The sequence below is a fragment of the Lolium perenne genome, chromosome 4 (genome assembly GCF_019359855.2).
Source record: "Lolium perenne isolate Kyuss_39 chromosome 4, Kyuss_2.0, whole genome shotgun sequence".
Classification (NCBI taxonomy): Eukaryota; Viridiplantae; Streptophyta; class Magnoliopsida; order Poales; family Poaceae; genus Lolium; species Lolium perenne.
The window spans coordinates 423,978-443,209 of NC_067247.2; the positions used below are offsets into that span (position 1 = coordinate 423,978).

The 19,232-nt window shown below is 44.5% G+C and overlaps 1 protein-coding gene across 1 annotated transcript; it reads left to right on the plus strand.

Annotated features, from left to right (window-relative positions):
• Positions 1–9,778: 9,778 nt before the first annotated feature.
• LOC127319667 (COP1-interacting protein 7) lies at positions 9,779–18,152 on the plus strand. The gene is made up of 12 exons (XM_051349635.2): positions 9,779–10,352; positions 10,775–11,078; positions 11,199–11,241; positions 11,768–11,820; positions 11,916–11,977; positions 12,255–12,407; positions 12,811–13,007; positions 13,395–14,866; positions 16,205–17,134; positions 17,274–17,628; positions 17,724–17,780; positions 17,921–18,152. The coding sequence occupies exons 1-12, from the start codon at positions 10,294–10,296 to the stop codon at positions 17,977–17,979; spliced, it is 3,744 nt and encodes a 1,247-aa protein (XP_051205595.1). The 5' UTR covers positions 9,779–10,293; the 3' UTR covers positions 17,980–18,152.
• Positions 18,153–19,232: the final 1,080 nt, after the last annotated feature.

Sequence of the window (19,232 nt, forward strand, 5' to 3'; positions counted from 1 at the left end):
GCGATGGGCGAGCTGGGCAAAAATTTCGGATTGAACATCCTTTGGGAAGAAGTGGGGGAAGACGCGCTTCAAAGCATCCCGCGCCAAAGTTATGCACTTCCGCGCCAAGTCACAACTCAGCTCAAAAATATCGAGAGTGTCTGTAAGATGATCCTCCGATTCTTGGCTCAAAGTGTATTGCTCACCCATTTTCCCTGCTGGGGGAAATCTGGATTTCGTCAATAACAAAAGATAAGGTTTGCACAAGAAAAATTGAAAGAATAAGGAAAATATAGTTGTACTTGAAAATCATCGAGACTGTGTTTCGAGACGTTTGATTATAGCGCTCTTGCGCTCAACTTGTTCGGCCTCTTTGTCGCTCAAGGCATCTTCAGTAGCTTGCAGTCTTCGGCACAAGTCTTCAACACCGGAAGCATCTTTTCAGCCTTGTTACGAGTTGTTTCGCTAGTTTTATGCTTGGCTTCCAAATCGTCGGCTTTGAGCTTGGCCTCCTCAGTGACCTTAAGTTTTGCCTCTAGGGCGTCAACGCGTTCTTCGGCGTGATGCAACGCTTCTGCAACAAAAAGAGAAAAGAAGGTGTAAATACAAAAACCAGGACAACATATAGGAGAAAAATTGAGTCAAAATTTTACCCTTTAAAGTTACAGCGTCGTCACGGAAACCGATGAAGTGGGAGCCTATGTCGATCAACCTCTTCATCAAGGGCCGTGTAAAAGCCGATAAGGAAAAATATAAGTTACAAGTACAAACTATTTCGAGTTGAAAAAACAAAGGGCGACAAGCAAGGAAAAGAAATTTACATCGTCAAGGGGAGGACACGACGTATTCCTAGTGGCAAGATCCTGTGTATTCCCAGCACCGATTTAAGATTTCTTCGGCTTTGGTGCTCGGGGGCTGGGCACTAGAGTTGGCGCTTCTGAGTCACGCTGCGTGGGAGGCGAGGATTCTGATGCAACACGTGGTTCATCGGAAAGACCCAGCGTATTGGAGGTGCTTGTAGGAGCTGGCACATGAGCTTCAGGCTATTCCTCCTCTTCTTCCTCGTCAGCTCTGTCAACATAGCAGCAAATAAAAAATAAGGCTGCCGAAAGAAAAGGAGATAGGAAAAGGCAAAAGAGAAGAACAACATAAGTTAACAGCGCCGGTCATGGCGAAGGGGTCGAAAGCCTCTTGGTCGTCAGGAGAAGATTCTTCGGCAGCTGGTTCGACGAGCTTGGATGCACTAGAAGTTTCTTCGCCATCACCTCTCATCCTCTTGCGCGTATCCGGACAAGCGACAGGAGGAGGAGAAATAGACTGAGAAGAGTCAGGTGTCGCTCTGATTCTGTTTCTTTGTCAGAAGAACACACAATTTTCTAAGATTCTGCGAGTTCCCTTCCAAGCATCGAGGATTCTCGCGAGTCGTCACGGACAACGGCTCGTTCATCCACTTCACCATCCTCAGGCAGAGGAGGGAGAGAGGAAAGAATTTGATGACCCTACAAGCAAAAGCATGAGAAGGAAAAGCAAACTTATTAAAAAACGAAAGCATAAAAGAATCAACAAAACACTTTTACAACTCGAAGACAAGTTACTTACTTCGGGAATGGAGTGGATGCCACTAAAGGGCTCCACGTGACAGGAAGAAGGAACTTTGTTGCTCTTGCTCAACGAAGTAAATCGGTGGACGAGTTTCTCCAAGTCCTTCAAAGGAAGCTCGACAAAGATTCTCGGAATCTTCGGCACCTGAATACATCCACATGGGATTCTTTCGGGCCTGAAGGGGTTGGATATGGATGCGCAGGAAGTGTGCAATGATTTGCACACCTGATAGTTCTGCCCCATCGGTGTTTTGAAGTTCATGGATGCGGGCAATCAGAGCGTCAGTAGCCGCCTTTTCTTTGGATGTTACCTCGACATCCCAGGATTTGCGCCTCTGAATTTCTTCATCAGTGTCAAAAGGCGCAATGTCGTATTCTTGGGCGTCAGATGACTCATCCTTGATATAGATCCACTTATTGCGCCAGCCTTGGACGGAGTCGGCAAATTTGACATCAAAATAATCGACATCAACAAATAACAACGCCACCTACATTGTAGGCGACGCTCCTTGAGTTGTTTCGCCAGAGATAGAACATGCGTTTCCAAAGGCCCTAGTGAGGGTGGATGCCCAGGAAACACTCGCAAAGTGTGATAACGATGGAAATATGAAGATGAGAGTTGGGGTCAGCTGGTGTAGCTGAATCCCATAGATAAAATGCAAGCCACGAAGAAATTCATGGACATGGACAGAGAGGCCGCGAATGAGAAAACTGACGAATGTTACCCGAAAGTTGATTAGGGGATGAGGAGTACTCTTGTCTCCAGGAATGTGCACGGCCTCCTTGTTGAATAGGCCCAGCTTCTTCATCATCTTGTGATCCTGGGCGGATAACTTCGACCGCTCCCACCCAGAGATCCTGGCCTGCTCCATGGGCTCATCGGTGCCTGAGGCACGGGACGTGCAATGCTTGGTGCGTGGCATCATGATGCAGAGCGTGGAGAGGAGCGGAGACGATGAGAGAATGGGTGCGAGGTGCTCAAGGGAGAATATGAACAGAGTGAAGATTGTGCGGCGCGGTGAAAGGGGAAAAAGAGGAGTAGGTTTTGTTCTTATAGAGGAAGACGATGACGCTATGCCGTTGGATGAAGAAAGGAGGAGATCCTGAGACCCGACATCATCGAGGGGTAAAGGGTCTTTTCACACAAAATTTACTAAAGGGAAGCTACCGCGTGCGTGCCGGGAATTCCGGAGGACGTGTGCGGCCCACCTGCGCGACCTGTTAAAGGTGCAGGGTTTTGGACCTACACAATAATTGAGTGACATGAGTCGTGGGTTCCCAAGATAGGTGTTCGTGGCCATCGCCAGCAATGCCATCATTTGAGAAAAACTCGAATGACGAAACAAAAATATAGCGACAACAAAACTTCGGGATCTAAAGAAGTGCATGGTTAGAAAGAAACTTTGGGAGCTATTTCTGATAAGATGGCGTGGCGAAAGAAAAAACTTAGAATTGATCAAAATAACAAAGGTTGAGCCTACAACCAAGTGCAAACACTTGGCTGTAGTCTCAGGGGATACTCCCATCGGGAGCGCTGGTCGCGCACCCGATGAAATATAAGAAAGAAAAGAAAAGAGAATATCAGGACAATATAGAGCTACAGATGAAGAATTTTCATCGTACATCTCCGAGTTACACATACACTGGTGGAAAAACAGGCTTCGGGTGAGCCCCATAAGTCGCGATGCTGCAGGAACCGCGACTAATGGTACCTTTAGTCGCGGTTCGGGAGGCGAACCGCGACCAAAGCCCGGGGCCCTGGGCGCTGGGGGGCCCGCGGGTGCCGGGGGGGGTCTTTAGGCGCGTTGGCCCAGGCAACCCGCGACTAAAGGTGCCCGAAGGCCTTTAGTCGCGATTGGCCAGGCCAACCGGGACTAAAGCCCCTCCCCTATATATACCCATCCAGCAGCCAACACTTAGCCATTTGGTGCCATTCTCTTCACAAGCTTCACAAGTGGGTGTTAGGTTTGCTTTTGGTTCCTCTTATGCACATAAGGTGTTTGATGAAATGCCCCAAGAGCATGAAACAAACATGATATGAAGTGTTGGAGCCACACTTGAGCTTTCTCATTTATTTTTTCCTCCTCGATCGCGGTTAGCAACTTGAACCTTTGATGTGTCGTTGATAAAATGTGCATGTGTGTGTAGTTCATTGTTTAATTTATATTGTTTGTAGCTAGTTAGTTTAACAAATGCATGATGGTTAATTATATATTTTATATTATAATAATGCAGATGAATCGACAATGGATGTACGGTAACCGACTCTCCGGCGAGTTCAGTGCGGGTTTGAAAGATTTCCTCGTAGTGGCTAATGCGAACAAGCAGGGGGGTTTTGTTATCTGTCCATGTGTTAAATGTAAGAATCAGAATGGTTACTCTTCCTCAAGAGATGTTCACATGCACAGCCGGCACGGTTTCATGCCAAGCTATAATTGTTGGACCAAGCATGGAGAAAGAGGGGTTATAATGGAAGAAGATGAAGAAGGGGATGATTTCATCGATGAAAGCTATCTTGCTCATTTCGGTGATACTTTCATGGAGGATGCTGAAGCCTCTCATCCCGAGGCCTTGGGAACTTAGTGTCGAGGAAAATGCAGCGGCCGTGGCTGCTCAGCATGAGAAATGGAAGGAGGAGTGCAAGAAGAAAAGAGAGGGCGAGCCCAAGCCAGTATTTTCTGATGAGCAAAAGAAGTGGGCTATGTCATTTTTGAACACACCGTCCCAAGCCGCGAAGAATCTGCCTGACGACTATTTACGTGAACTTCGTAGGCAAGCACTCGAGTTCAAGAGGAACAAAGAGTTGGCGGAGAAGAAAGCCTTGGAGGACGAGGCCGAGAAAAAATTAGAAAGGGGGAAAGAAGTTGCCCAGCTCGGGGAACAAAGTAAACAATCGATCGCCCCGCTCATAGTGCAAGCCGCCGGTCCGGATGCCCCCGATATCATAGCAATGGCGCAGACATGGATTGAGGCGTAACGAGTGCCGAGAGAACAAGCGGCCGAGTTAGGTATCACTCTTCGTGCCTTTGTTAGGCCTTGATGAGGCGCCAATGAAGGACGTAGTATTTACATATGTGAAGAATGGCCCTCTCATCGAGCACTGCAGGAAGAGGATCTACCTCGACAAATGAAAGGTCTGCTAAATTGGTACAAGGGTTACATAAAACATAAAAACGCCAAAGACTATATCTATGCGGAAGTTAAATATGAGCATCACTTCAAACATTACTGGGTACAAATTCCTCTGAGTGAATTGTTCCACTGCATTCAATCTAGCGACCTCGACAAATCTATCATCGATTGCTACGTTACGCCAAGTGATTTATTAATTTCTACCCCATCTCGTTCATTGCCGGCCTGCACTATATATATATATATATATTGTCCTAACTATCTTGTTGTGTACGCTATATATTATGCGAGAATGAAGAAGCGGGAAATGCGAATAAGGAACATCCATGATGTTGGGTTCATTGACCCACACATCGTTAATTCACATGTGTTAGAACACCACCCGCCGACGTGGAGGATGACCTGTGGCGGTTTATTAGAAAAACGACAACAGAAAAGTGATATTCTATTTCCTTACCATTTTGGGTGAGTGTTTCTGTCTTGAGCACATTCTCTTTTGTTTACTCCATGCATGGTATGTGGCTAATCGATGAGTTATGCATGACTGTGCATGTATCGTGTCCGCATGTTCCACTGGATTCTTATGGTAATTCAAGTTCAGACCTCCTCGGTTCTCGTCCACGACTCTCTGAATATGGATCCGGCGCTTTGGGCCGACATGAGAAAAATGATGCAAAAGTAATTATTTTCATTCATTTGCGCTCTATATCGATCGGCCTATTTCGTTCATCATTTCCTAATATCAAGTAACTAATTAATAACTCTCTTGTTTATTTAATTTTCTTTGCCTCGTAGGGTTTGGAGACGGTTCGTAGATACCAAGGTCGGTGAATTCAAAAAAAGAGCTACATTTTAAAATGGCGGTGCGGACGGCGGGGATATTCAGCCACCGGGGACCAATCTATGTGGATACTATGTTTGTGAGAGGATCCGGAGATACCGCAATGAGCGGGACCGAAGTGTGAGAACAACATCCCGAGGAATAACCTCCGGAAGTCGCTAATTCCAGAAGCTCGCGTCCGTCCACTTCAAGTGGAACGAGCTGGATGGTTGGCGAGGGAAGTCATCGATCCTAGAGGAGAACACTATTACGATGACGTAGAACTTTATATGCACCAGAATTTGTAACTAACTTGTTCAAAATTGAATATGGTCATCCAATATTGAATATATATTGTATATGGTCATCCGATATTGAATATATATTGTATATTCCTCTTGAATTCTTTTTGGTTCTAATTTCAAATTTGTTTGAAATTGTACATTCATATGCATGTATGTAGTACCGTAGAATATGTGAAACTCCTTCAAAATTAAAACCCAAAAGAAATAAAATAATACAAATTAAAAAGAAACCAGATTTAGGGGGAGGGGGGGGCTAAACCCTAAACCCTGCGGAGGCCTTTAGTCGCGGTTGGCCAGAAGAACCGCGACTAAAGGTCCTCCGCCCTGGCGCTCGCCTGCGGCCCACGTGGACGGGCCTTTAGTCGCGGTTCGTAAGGAACCGCGACTAAAGGGGGGGGGCCTTTAGTCGCGCTACTTTGGTCGCGGTTGCGCCACCGCGACTAATGGCAGTTGCCAACCGCGACCAAAGCCCCTTTTTCCACCAGTGATAACTCGTCATGTACTCCCATCGGGAGATCAAGATATTATGTCATGACACGAATCAAATAAATGTGCAACTCCAACAGCCGAAAAAGACACTCGACAATATATTCTCAGAGCGCGTCCGCCGCGATAGAAACTCTGAATGTCGTAACTCAAAAGAGATTATGAAGGTAAGACCCCGGAATCTATCTTGTGTGGCGTGGTACCGCACCCGAATGCGTTCTTCCACTACTATCCGTGTCAACAGACGCGAAGAAAAATCACAGCGGACGCGTTAGGTATTAGATAAAATTAACTGGAATTCCGGTTCACGATAAGTCCTTAAGCGGCGCGTGTCGAATGACGCCAGTATCCCGAGTTCGAGTCCAGGGACTTGAGCTTGAAGTAGGTTTTTGTGGGATTGCTACGAGATCAGTTAACTGGGACCTGATCGGTCAGATGAACCAGCCCCATATACCATTATCCCTGTACAATATATACATTGATCAGAAATACTTATGAGAAGCTAAAAGATCTATAAATTTGCGGTTTGGTTTTACGATGGAGATTTTACTCGTCTGTGAATCAAGCAAAATCTCGGGGGCTACTGACATAGGCATGCCGAAAGGGCCTGCGAATAAAGTACCCGAGGTTATCTGAAGGCCCGCGTCCCAAAGAATTGAAGGCCCAGAAGCCCATAGATCCTCGATAAGGAAAATAGAGTTGTATTAGGAATCACGTAGCAAGATAGGAAAGGTCCGACGTGCCTCTCAACAGTTTGTAACTTGTACGACACGGAAAGCCTTGGCTCCACCTCCTATATAAAGGGGAGCCGAGAGTGAAAGAAAGGATTGAATCCATTGTCAACACACACCATATTTTCTGAGTCGAGCACCTTTTCGGCTGAACCTTCGAAATCTAGTTTCCCCCTACTTTCCACGAAACCCTAAGTCTACAATCTGTAGACATTGACGAGTTAATCCCTTGTCATGGACACTATACACAACAACATCCGTTGGGAAGGTTATCCTACAGGCACATCAGGCCAATGGGGTATCAACAAGCTGAGCTCTGATACCACTTTGTGACGCCCGAAAATCGGTACCATGAGGATTCCGGCGACCCCACCAAAATCTGCACGATATCGATTCTGAGACGCCCTCCTACACGATGTGTGCGACGAATAACACACGTGATGCAAGATGAATTACCAAAAGTAGTTACTTACAAGAGGTTTACAATAGATCCCACAATAAACATATATATTACAACAAAAACTCCAACGAGTCAAGAAACAAATATACAATACAAAGATCTGAATCATTCAAAAAGCCAAATACGTCTGAGTATGGACAAAATACAAATTAGACAAAGAGTTCTGAACTAAACAGGTGGCGTCCAAAACCCTGCCCAGGTCAAGGTGGAAGGGTAAACTTTCTAACGTTGTAATCTCATACCTGCCAAAAGTCAGACCAAGGGTTGCCGACAAACGGAGGGAGAAGACAAAAGAGGGAGAAAGCGGAGCGTAAGTACCAAAGCACGTACGAGATTAAAAATTGTTGTGCTTGCCGCGGGGCTATATATTGCCCGGCTATATGGTGGGCTTAGCGGCAACAAAGCTAGCAAAAGAAACCAATGAAGACACGCTACAACATCCGTCTACTCAGAGAAGATAAGAGAGCGCATAAACGTAACATCTACATACTACACAAGCATAACCCAACCAAATACACATATCCCCTTCACTTATAGCGAAGAAACAATGTAAAAGACACTCAACCACTACCAGAAAAGGCTTATAGCTGTGACTTCTTGCATGGCGCGAAAATGAAAATCCACCGGTGGTAAGCCGAACCACTGACGGGCAGAAAAAAGATTGCCAGCTGTAGCTCCTGAACTGGTCTCCACGACACGTATTGGTGACACGGTGACATAGCACTATTTACGAGCGTCACGGGTCAACCAGAGTAGTGACACCAAGTGTGTTAATCGGGCGTTGCTGCCTGGATTCGAAAATTCTCGATGTATAGATGAATCTAGAATTACTTAACTAACTGGAGCAAATCCACACAGGAGGAGGAAGAAGAAAAAATATAGATTCCAACCACCTCATCTACCATCATGATGATGGTCTTCATCATTAGATTCACTTATGAAGCTAGCAATTAGTCAGCGTCTGATCATGCATGTTAACTATGTGACCACTTGGTTGTACTGCGGACGATAGACTAGGAGTTGAGCTCCAGTGTTCACATGAAGTATCAGACAACTGGCAAAACCAATTAATAGATGAGAGAATTCCTTATTTGGACCTGAAGTTTGCCTTCCTTTCTTGGCCCTGGAATATTTTTTCTTCCTTTTTTGACACACAAAGTTTGATTGGTCTTTTATTTGGCCCTATCGTCCAATCCGTTAGCTACTTCCGTCAAACGTTTTTTCCTGGACTTATATACCCCTAGCTGCATCGGTAGATCACTTACTGCAAAGAAAAGAGAAACAGATCGTGCAGAAGGAATCGTCACAGCGGAGGGGAGTTGGCGACGTGGAACTGCCGGTGATCTATGCGACTACACGAGCGACTTCGGGAAAAAATACCCAGGGTAACGTCGGGATGACGAGCGAGCGTAGTCCTCGGTCGAGCGATTCAGCAAACAATGGGCTTCCATCCATGCTGAGTGTTTTAGGCCAAGACCCGTGTGGACTTGCGGACATACACAGGATTGGAATCTGATTAGCTGGGGTCAAGATCAGTTTTCACTGGGGTCATTTTATTGGACCGACCTATATGTACAAGAGTTACTCTGTGCCTCTGCCCCTGGTTCCAGCTATCCATGTGCTTCTTCATCGACATTGTGATGAGCATATGTGATGATATATTCGGTTCTAACTTTCCACGTGCTATATCACAGCTTTTTAGTGCCATTTTGTCACATATTGCAGCAGGGGCAAAATTATCATCTTAGACTACTACTTAACACCGTTAGTGCTCAAATTGTACTAGAGGGTCAAATAAGGAACCAACCAAACTTTATGTGTCAAGAAAGGAAGAATTTTTTGCCAGGGCCAGTAAAGGAAGGCAAATTTCAGCTAAGGCGAAATAAGGAATTCTCTCTTAATAGATTGAGATTAGGGTGTCATGATCCGTTGCAGTGTAAAACTATATATATCATCTAATTGTTCCATGATCAAATCCACATCTCTCTTGTGCTGCACAGGAATACTGTATATACCTATCTACCTGTAGTCCATCAAAACCAGATCATGAAGCAGGGAAGCTTCTTCTCTGCTCTCTCGTAATCTCACCTACTACTACTACTTAATGATTAGCCAAATCACCAACAGCGGCTTCCCTACCTGGCATGCCACTTGCTCCTTATAAACTTGTTTTATTCTCACTCACAGTTATTTGTTTTTTTCCCTCGCATACTTCCATTGCTACGCGAATCCAAGGCTATCTTAGGTTATACTACTACGAATAAAATGTTCATTTTCTCTACGGATCTCCAAGTAGTAAACATTGTTTTCAAACGAGTTAAGTTAAGTTGGATGCTTCCCTAGCTAGCTAGGAATTGGTTTCTTTCTCTGAAAGAAGCTGTTCACTATCAACAGCGGCTTGGAGTTGGACAGCACAGCCGCCCTTCCTCCCCTCTCCCTCCGTCTTCCTCTTCTTCGCCACCATTTCTCTTCATTTCCTCCTCCTCATCATCTCGCCACTCGATCTCTTCGTCGCCTCGCCCCAAATTTCATTTATTTATTGATTCATTCATAAGAAGCAGGGAAGTATCTTCTCTGTTCCTAGCGCAAGGACTTGAGTTCTTGGTTTTTCCCACCTCTGAATCCCTTGCTGCATTTGCTCCCGAATTCGAGTGTGCCGTCCCGTCCAGGCAGACTGCTACTTCTTTCTTCACCATTTTTTGGGGGCTTCCATTTTTGGCCTGGACATTGGCGCGAGATCTGAAACGGAAGGGGACAGTCGCGCGCCAATCCCGCCGCGATGAGGCCGGATGCGCGGCTTGATTCGGCCGCGTTCCAGCTCACCCCTACTCGCACCAGGTAATGCTTCCGGATCCATTTATTGTAGCAAGTTCCCATCTTCCCGAGATATAGTATTTACTAGTAGGTAGGGTAGCAGTTTCTGGCGAGTTTCCATCTTTGGTTATATCTTACAGGCAAGAGCTGTAGATCCAACATATGACAGCAATGGCGGAGCTGGTACACAAGAGTTGGGTTCAGATGAACCCAACAAATTTCAGGGAACCTTCACTAATTTAATCTCTCACGTAGCTTATTAATACAAGATCATGCATAACTAGCATAGCTGACCCCAATGATATTTACCTCTAGCTTCGCCCCTGTATGACAGTCAGGCTCGCTCGCACATTGCTGCTAAATCTCATTGCAATTGGCAATCCCCCGAATCTGAAACGCACTATTTTTGTTGTCACGCTGAATTCATTTTCTGTTGTGATTTCTAGGTGTGATTTAGTTGTGATAGCAAATGGAAAGAAGGAGAAGATAGCCTCTGGTCTGCTGAACCCGTTCGTGGCCCACCTCAAGGCCGCCCAGGAGCAGATCGCCAAGGGAGGCTACACCATCCTGCTTGAGCCGGGTCCGGAGGCCGGCGAGGCTCCATGGTTCACCAGGGGTACTGTCGAGAGGTTCGTCCGGTTCGTGAGCACGCCGGAGGTGCTGGAGCGGGTGACGACGGTGGAGGCCGAGATGCTGCAGCTCGAGGATGCCATCGCCGTCCAGAGCAGTGAGAATCTTGGACTGAGATCTGTAAGTGGAGCCTTGTCATCTGTACTGTACTGTACTTTTGTTTTGTGCATGTGTTATCTATACTGTACTTGTTGAGACTAATGGCAGAACAGTGACATGCTCGTGTTTACACTTTGTTAGGCTGAAGGCCGTAATGGCAAACCGGCGGACTGCGCCATGGAAGGTGTGACCCTGACTGAACTCTCTTCATCATGTTGCATTGTACAGCCACAGTATCTACGAACAAATCTTACTGCAATATTTATCGACGATAACTGGCAATCCTCTGTGTGGAGAACTCAACAGTATTTTCATACAGCGACACAAGCACTGCCGTTTTAGAATCTATTAGTTGTATAATCTGGTGCAGTGTACCATCAGTCACAGCTGTTGAGTTAGGTACATGATAGTGGACAACTTAAAAAGTATTAGGCTGTGCATGGGAAAAGACAATGTATGGTGTTTGATGCATGACCAATCTTTATCTGTGTTTATAAGCTGTATTCCATTTTACCTAACTAACTTATTGGGAGCTTGATTATTCTAATATGGATATAATCATCATTAACTGTGCAAGTTATTAGGAAAACTCTTGTCTGCATAAAAATTCGGTGGGGATTATGTTTTATCATGGTAGATTGATCTGAACTGGAACATGATGTTGCATATTATTTTTAGTGGATAAATATACCTGGCTTGCCGCATTACAGGTAGCAAGACAAGTCATGACCCTGATGTAGATAATGCACTCATTCTGTACAAGGTAAGGTTTGATGGATAAATAAAACTGTATTTTTTACTGTAAATGTGTCGTGGCAAAAGGATATTGTAAGTCTGATATTCTTGTATCGATGGCAGCCTGACATGCATCCAGCACCTCCAGTGCAGAATGGCGCCGGAGCTCATGAGGAGAATTCAAAGTGTGTATGCATGAAAACGAATCTATGATGTTTTCCTTGAAGTCGTTTCATTTCTGACATTATTTTTGTTTGCATGAAAAATCTACACTGCCTTTTTTTTGGAGTAACATATGCTTTTATGTAATGAACGATTGCTTACACTCATTTCTGTAGAGAAATTCAGCTCTTCGATTACTTTATCTGCACTTTATTGGAATGAGGTTTTATTTTTTGGAATTAGTCTTTATCTGCATAGTAACGTGTTAATGAAATTATTCCTTTTTACAATGTTTCACAGAGTTCAGCTTCTCAGAGTGCTGGAGACACGCAAAACTGTCTTACGTAAAGAGCAGGCTATGGCCTTTGCACGTGCTGTAGCTGCTGGGTTTGACATAGACAACCTGTTATATTTGATCTCATTTGCAGAGCGCTTTGGTGCTTCACGCTTGATGTAAGTACATGCCTTCTTATGGACAAGCCAGTATCGTGCTTGATGTATCGGATTTTTCTTTTTGAATACACAGCATGCCTGTAGATAATCTGACCTTGTGGCTGCCGATTAATCTGCACCAACTCCACATGATATTTTGGCTTGTTCAGTATAGGCGATTTCAAATTGTTGAATGTTGTTCCAATCCGCAAGTAGCTTCAGCGATATTGTCCCATGCTGCTACCTAATGCCTACAGTAGTACTTACACATCATTCTAGATAATGCACACTACAGACAGTCCATGCCTTACTTCATACTATACTTGAAACTTCTTGTTTAACAGTTTTTTCTAAGATAGTTTTGTGAGTGCACTAGTATAAATTCGTTGCACTTACTGCTTTGGTGTGTGCTGTCAATTAATAGGAAGGCATGCACACAGTTCATTGACTTGTGGAGGCAAAAACATGAAACTGGGCAGTGGATTGATGTTGAACCTGAAGCAATGTCTGCACGCTCTGAATTCCCTCCCTTCAATGCTTCTGGCATTATGTTTATGGGGGACAAAGAAACGATGTCCGTCTCCAATGGAGATGCAAATGGCGAAGATGCTACTAGGACTGGTATGTTGGTGCCATGACTGAACTTACTTTTCAAATGCTCTAAACAACCCCTTTGTTTTGTATTTATCTTTGTAGTCAATAAGCTGATTTCGTTATCTGCATGATTTTTGGCTCTACTTCTTTCATGCCCCCACCCACACACACCCACGTTTTATTCTAAGTTTTCTGTTATCTAGAAATAGCGATCCGATTTATTACCAATTCATTTCTGCCTTTTATACGCGACAATTTTCTTCCATTTTTAAATGGCCTTCTGGCCTCGTTACTCCATGTTGAATTTGTACCTTATGTCAATGTGCTGTTGTGCACATACAACTTACTTGTATATAGCAATATTTTATTTTTTTACTTTGAGAAGGTATACTATTTTTTTGTGTTGCATGACAGAGTATAGGACAGCTCAGCACCCGCATGGTTCATATCAATCGGCATATCCGCCATGGGCGATGCATCGGCCTTACCCCATGCAAGGCATGCCATACTACCCTGGGGTGAACCCATACTACCCTCCTCCCTATCCCCCAATGGATGATCCCCGGTACAATCACTCAGAAAGGAGGCCGTCAAGGAAGCACTCATCAGATAGCAAGGACTTTGAGAACTCGGAGGACGAAAGCGACCAAAGCGGTTCGGAGAGGGAGAGTTCTCATGCCCGCAAGTCGAGTAAAAAGGGCAAGCGGTCAAGCAAGAAGAAGTCTAATGTAATCGTCATACGCAATGTAAATGTAAGGTCAAAAAAGCATGGGTCATCAGAGAGCGAGTCACATACATCAGAGGATAGTGATGATTCACAGACTAAATCCAGCAAGAGGAACCATAAGCGATCAAGCTCGAAGAAAAAGGGTGGCAAAAAAATCTTTCTTGAGTCTGAAGAGGAGTACAAGGATGATGTGTCTCGTGGGAAAGATGGAGATCAGGGAAACTGGAATGCGTTCCAGAATTTCTTGCTCAGAGATGAAGAGAAGACAAGAGATAATGACACAGACCTATTCGAAGGTGAAAATGAGCCACCTAGGAGGAAAGACAACAGAAGTTCAGCCAATGTGAAAATTAAGGCCAATGATGATGATCCTATTCTTTTATCGGAGCGAGGTTCTGCTGATGTCGATGAGCGGCGAAATGCAATCTCTTTCAATTCAGCCAATGCGAGAATTAGGACCAGGCCGGGTGATGAACTTATGATGTCTGGGGAAGGTCGGAGCTTTGTCGATGGTGACATAAAGGAGATAGAAGCTGGAGGTGGAGGATACAGAAGAGGAGCAGGTGACGACTTCATGGTTTATGGACAGGACAACTGGATTGACAGGGGGAGTTGCCTGGACCCTCTTGCAGAGGCACATTACAAGAGGCCTGCTCCGGAGGAAAATAATGTATGCAATGTGGCCGATGAGTCCTTCATGATACCTGTTAGGTCCAGCTCACAGGATATTCTTGGAGCAGAAAACCGTACTGCCATTGACATAGATGTTGATTTTCCCATGACTGTTCAGAACACATCAGATGCTAAGGCGGGAGGTCAACTTTTCTATGAGCCAGATGAGTTGATGCCCGAGCGTGAAGTTGAAGATGTCTCGTTTGGATACGATCCAGCAATGGACTATGACAGCCATATGCAGATTCAGCCTGACACCGCGGTTGAAAATGCAGACGTGGATGATTCATCATTGTGTGTTGAGGTTGAAGAAAAGGTGCCAGGGAAAGATAAGAAGCTAAGAAGTTCACAGGAGGGTAAAAGAAGGATGGATGCCTCGGCAAGGAGATTGTCCTCATCATCAAAAGGCCCACTAACAGATGCACAGAAACGTGCGCAAAACCTGCGGGCCTATAAAGCAGATCTTCAGAAGGAAAAGAAGGAGCAGGTATGGATGCATTACCTTACATTTTCCCTGTTAAGTGGGTTATTATTTTCTCCTTTGTGTGAAGTGTGCAATAATATTCCGTGACATGATCCCCACAGGATTTAATTTATTCATGTTTACCATCCTCATTTGGAAATCAACGCTTATTTTAAATGAATAAATTTAATGTATGTACAAGCAATTAATAGGACCATTTGATGGAAAGTGTTGCCCAGAAATCCAGATTGAATACTATCTGCAGACCAAAAACAAATTTTTTTCGAAAAAGGGAGTATGACCCTGCTTCGGCATCAATCGAAGACCAAAACCAACCTGCAAGGCAATATATATTTTTGTCTGGGGATAGTATAAGCTTAACTTTGAATTTTCCGTTCTAGTATTCTCGTGTTATATTAACCTTTCAAGAATCTTTTAATTGTTTGCTATACTGTAATTTTGGTTCCAAAAGTGGTATGTCAAGAATCTTCAAATTGTTCGCTATAGTGCAAACCAAAACACCAATTTGTTAAGACAATAGATACTTCTGGATCGAGATAGTATAAGGTGCAAGTTTAAATTTTCGGGCCTGGTCTTTTTCTATTATACTACTTTGCCGGGAATTATAAGTTGTTGGCTATACTACAATTTTGATGTAAAAAAGTGGCATGCTCCTCACATGTTCTTGTGACAGGTTTCTCTGTACAATAATATCACTGTGCCCAACAAGACTTAATTTACTCATTTTACTGTCACCATTTTGGACCTCATCACTTATCTTAAATTAAATGGCCGAACTAAATCTACATACAAACATAGTGCTTTTTCGCATGGGAAAAAAACAGCATTCTCATTTGGCTGCTGTTTTATCTCCATGCACACAGAGCAAGGATCAAATGCCACTTTGACACTTTGTTTCGTGCCCCTACTACTAGTGTGTCCATATTTAGAGAAAGACTACCTACAAACAAATAATATGGCCATTTGGTGGAGAATATTGCCTAAAAAAACAAATTGACAAATATGTGCCCCTACTACTAGTGTGTCCATCTCTAGAGCAGCACTCCGAACTAGTCAAGACAACAGATATAAGACACAAGTCTGAATTTCTTGATTTGGTGTTCTCCTATTATATATTTTGCGTAGAATCTTTTAGTTGTTCAGTATACTAGTATGTCAAGAATCTTCAAATTGTTCGCTATACTGTAATATTGGTGTAAAAAATGGCATGTACCTTACCTTTTCTTTTAGATTTTTTTCATAATGTCATTTTTCAAAAATAAGTATCTCATTTGTTTTCATCAGTAGAAGTTTTGTTTTCAGCTGGATTGCTCAAACTGGTGTTTTTTCTGGTATTTTCAGGAAGCAGAACAGATTAAACGGCTAGAAAGGCTCAAGCAGGAGAGGCAAAAGAGGATTGCTGCAAGAAGTGGCACATCTAATCCGGTATCAACACCACAGCAGACTAAAGAAAAACCTTCTCCAAAGATTTCTCCCAGTACCTACAAGAGTTCAAAGTTCAGTGATGCTGAACCAGGATCCTCTTCACCTCTAAGAAAACTTCCTGCTAGAAGTACCCCAGGGAGTGATCCTCAGAAAACAGCTAAAGCGAGCAAACTCGGTGATAGTAATTCAAGTGCAGTGAGCAAGTCAACCTCATCGTTGGCTGACACGATCAAGAAAGAGAAAAGTAGGAGAACTGAATCTTCCAGTGAGCGACTGAAAAAACTTGCTGAACCTAAAATCAATGCTCTGGCTGATCATCCTCCAAGCTCAAAGTCAGCGAGCGTGGACCACCCACGGAGAAGAAGCATGCCAGAGGATGTGCAGACAAAGAAAATCTCGGCTATAATACAGCTTGACCAGAGCAAGTCAGCAGCCCTCCCAGAACTGAAAGTCAAATCCCCACGAGCACCTGCCGCTGTCGTGAAGAATAAGACGGCGGCAAAAGAAACAAAAGAGGGAGCACGAGGAGCTAAGGCACATCCTGCTTCAGAAAGTAGCGCTGGAAAGAAAGCTAACAGTAAAGTTTCTAGGGCAAGCGACAGCGATGACAACGTGGTGGTTGAGAAGACAGTTGTGATGCTTGAAAACGAAGATGTTTCTACGGCTCCTGTAATTCTATCTCCTGGAGGAATTGCAGAGAACAAAACTAGTAGCGATGACCGAATGGTGAATCCCAGTCTTGAATTGGATTATACTGGCATCAGGGCTCCACCATCTTCAGTCGTTCTTCCTGGAGATGCGAGCCCTACCATGCATACATCTGACAACCAACTGAACTCGTATGAGGTATGGTCTATACATTACTCTTTCCCGAGCTTATTTACTGGATACATTGTTCTCTGTTTTGCTGTTTCTCTGTAGAACTACTTTGAACTTGGTATTAATGCAGCAGCCTTCTACTAATTGAAATGCTTCTTATGAACAGGTGGATGTGCCTGGCTATCACAAGAATGAGCTCGAGAAACCAACCTTGGCTCTCACAGAGAAACCTTACGAGGCCCCTTTTGCCAGGGTAACATCATTGGAGGATGCCACTCCTGTTTACCACCACCCATTACCTGCGCATGAAGCCGAAGCACCTGTGCATGTACAGAGCGTCAGGGCACGTGTGCCGGAGCCTGGATACGCGGTTTCAGCCGAGGAGACCCATGAAGATAACCAGAAGCCTCGTAGCAAAGAACCAAAAGGGTTCAGAAAACTGTTGAAATTTGGCAGGAAAAGCCACACTTCGACAATGGATTCTGACGCATCGTCTGTCGATGAAGCCCCAGCAGGAGATGGTAATTAAACTGAGATTTCAGACATGACACTAGTCCATGTGTTCGACACGACAGCATCTGATCATTTCATTGGTTAATCGTTGTTTATGTTTCAGGTTCAATGCTGAAGAACCTCATTTCGCAAGACGAGTCCGCGGGTTCTTCATCTAAAGGTGAGCATAGCCATAAATATATTCTTTCTCAGTAGTGAAACAATAATATCTTAAAGTTTCATTTTCATCACTATGAACCATTGTTTATTTGGGTGTAAAAATATATGAAATAACTGTACTCGTTTACTGTATAAATGCAGGTTCTCGGTCCTTCTCCCTGCTGTCTCCATTCCGCAAGAACAAGGTGATCGTGCTGTGAAGATTTGGTTGTAAATTTTTGGTGATGGGCTGCTTTGTTGTGTACTGAAGTTATTAGTTTGTTCATTTCTAGTACACACATGTACACACATATACCTGAACGCTTGGGTTGTTTGTAAGCAGAGCCTGTATAATTCTGTACATTGCATTACAATTTACACATTAATTCTCATACGTACTTGTGGAGCATTGAGATTTCGATGGGCTGAACTGAATCATTGATAGATTTACCCCTATTTCTTAGATGAGATAATACCTGGTACAATCTCCGTTAAATCTTTACTATTATTGGAGTTAGGGATGGTATCCACTTTGACATCAAACATTGGAGAAATCACAGCCGTACATCAGCCACTAAAACAACCATCAAACATCGAATCAATCCCACGTCGCTGAGGAAAAATAGGAAACATTTATTGTGTATCAATCAAATCGCTACAATTAAGGAAACAATCACATCCTGTACGTGCGGGAGCATACCACATACACACATGCCGCCTCTAGGCTCTAGCCGTCATCGTCGTCTCCCTGTCGTCGGACGCCACCATGCCACCTGCACACTTCCCCCGGCATGGCTTCGTGGCCTCGCTCGCGATCCTCACCTTGGCCACCTTGGCGGTAGAGCTCACGATGGACGGCTTCGCCTCCGCATTACGCCGATTCAGAACGAGGTACTGTCATTCTATTTCTCGCGACAAACATGCCAAAGTATACCCTCTAGCATCAGTTCTTCGTTTCCGACTCTCCCTCGATCTCTCTAGGTGACCATGTCGGCGGCGCTACATCATGATATGTTAGTGTCTGGACATAGCACGACAACGGCGCTGGATGGATGGAAAGGAAAGCATCCCAACCTGAGGTAATTCATCACCTGTCACAAGGAGCGACTACCACAACGCGACCTACATCTCAACACTGCATATTCATCGTCGCCATGTTCCTCCCACTCCGACGATACGCTAGCCATGCGGCGCTGCACTCCTGCACCCATTGCATGTGCCCCTCCGTCGACGGCCTAGGCACGAAACCTGATTTGGCGCCTTCCCCTTCTCGCCTTCTTCGTACGCCCAGGCGGCGGCTGCCGCGCATGCCACGAGGTCAAGAGAGTAGGCACCCCTGTGGTCAGGACGTGAGATAATATTGCAAGTTTTGCTTCTTGTGGTAGCCTTTGTCTTGATTCTGTAATATTAGCAATGCTTAAGGATCATGATGTGTGCCCATTTTTCAATCTTGTTTCATGCAGCTAATAGATTT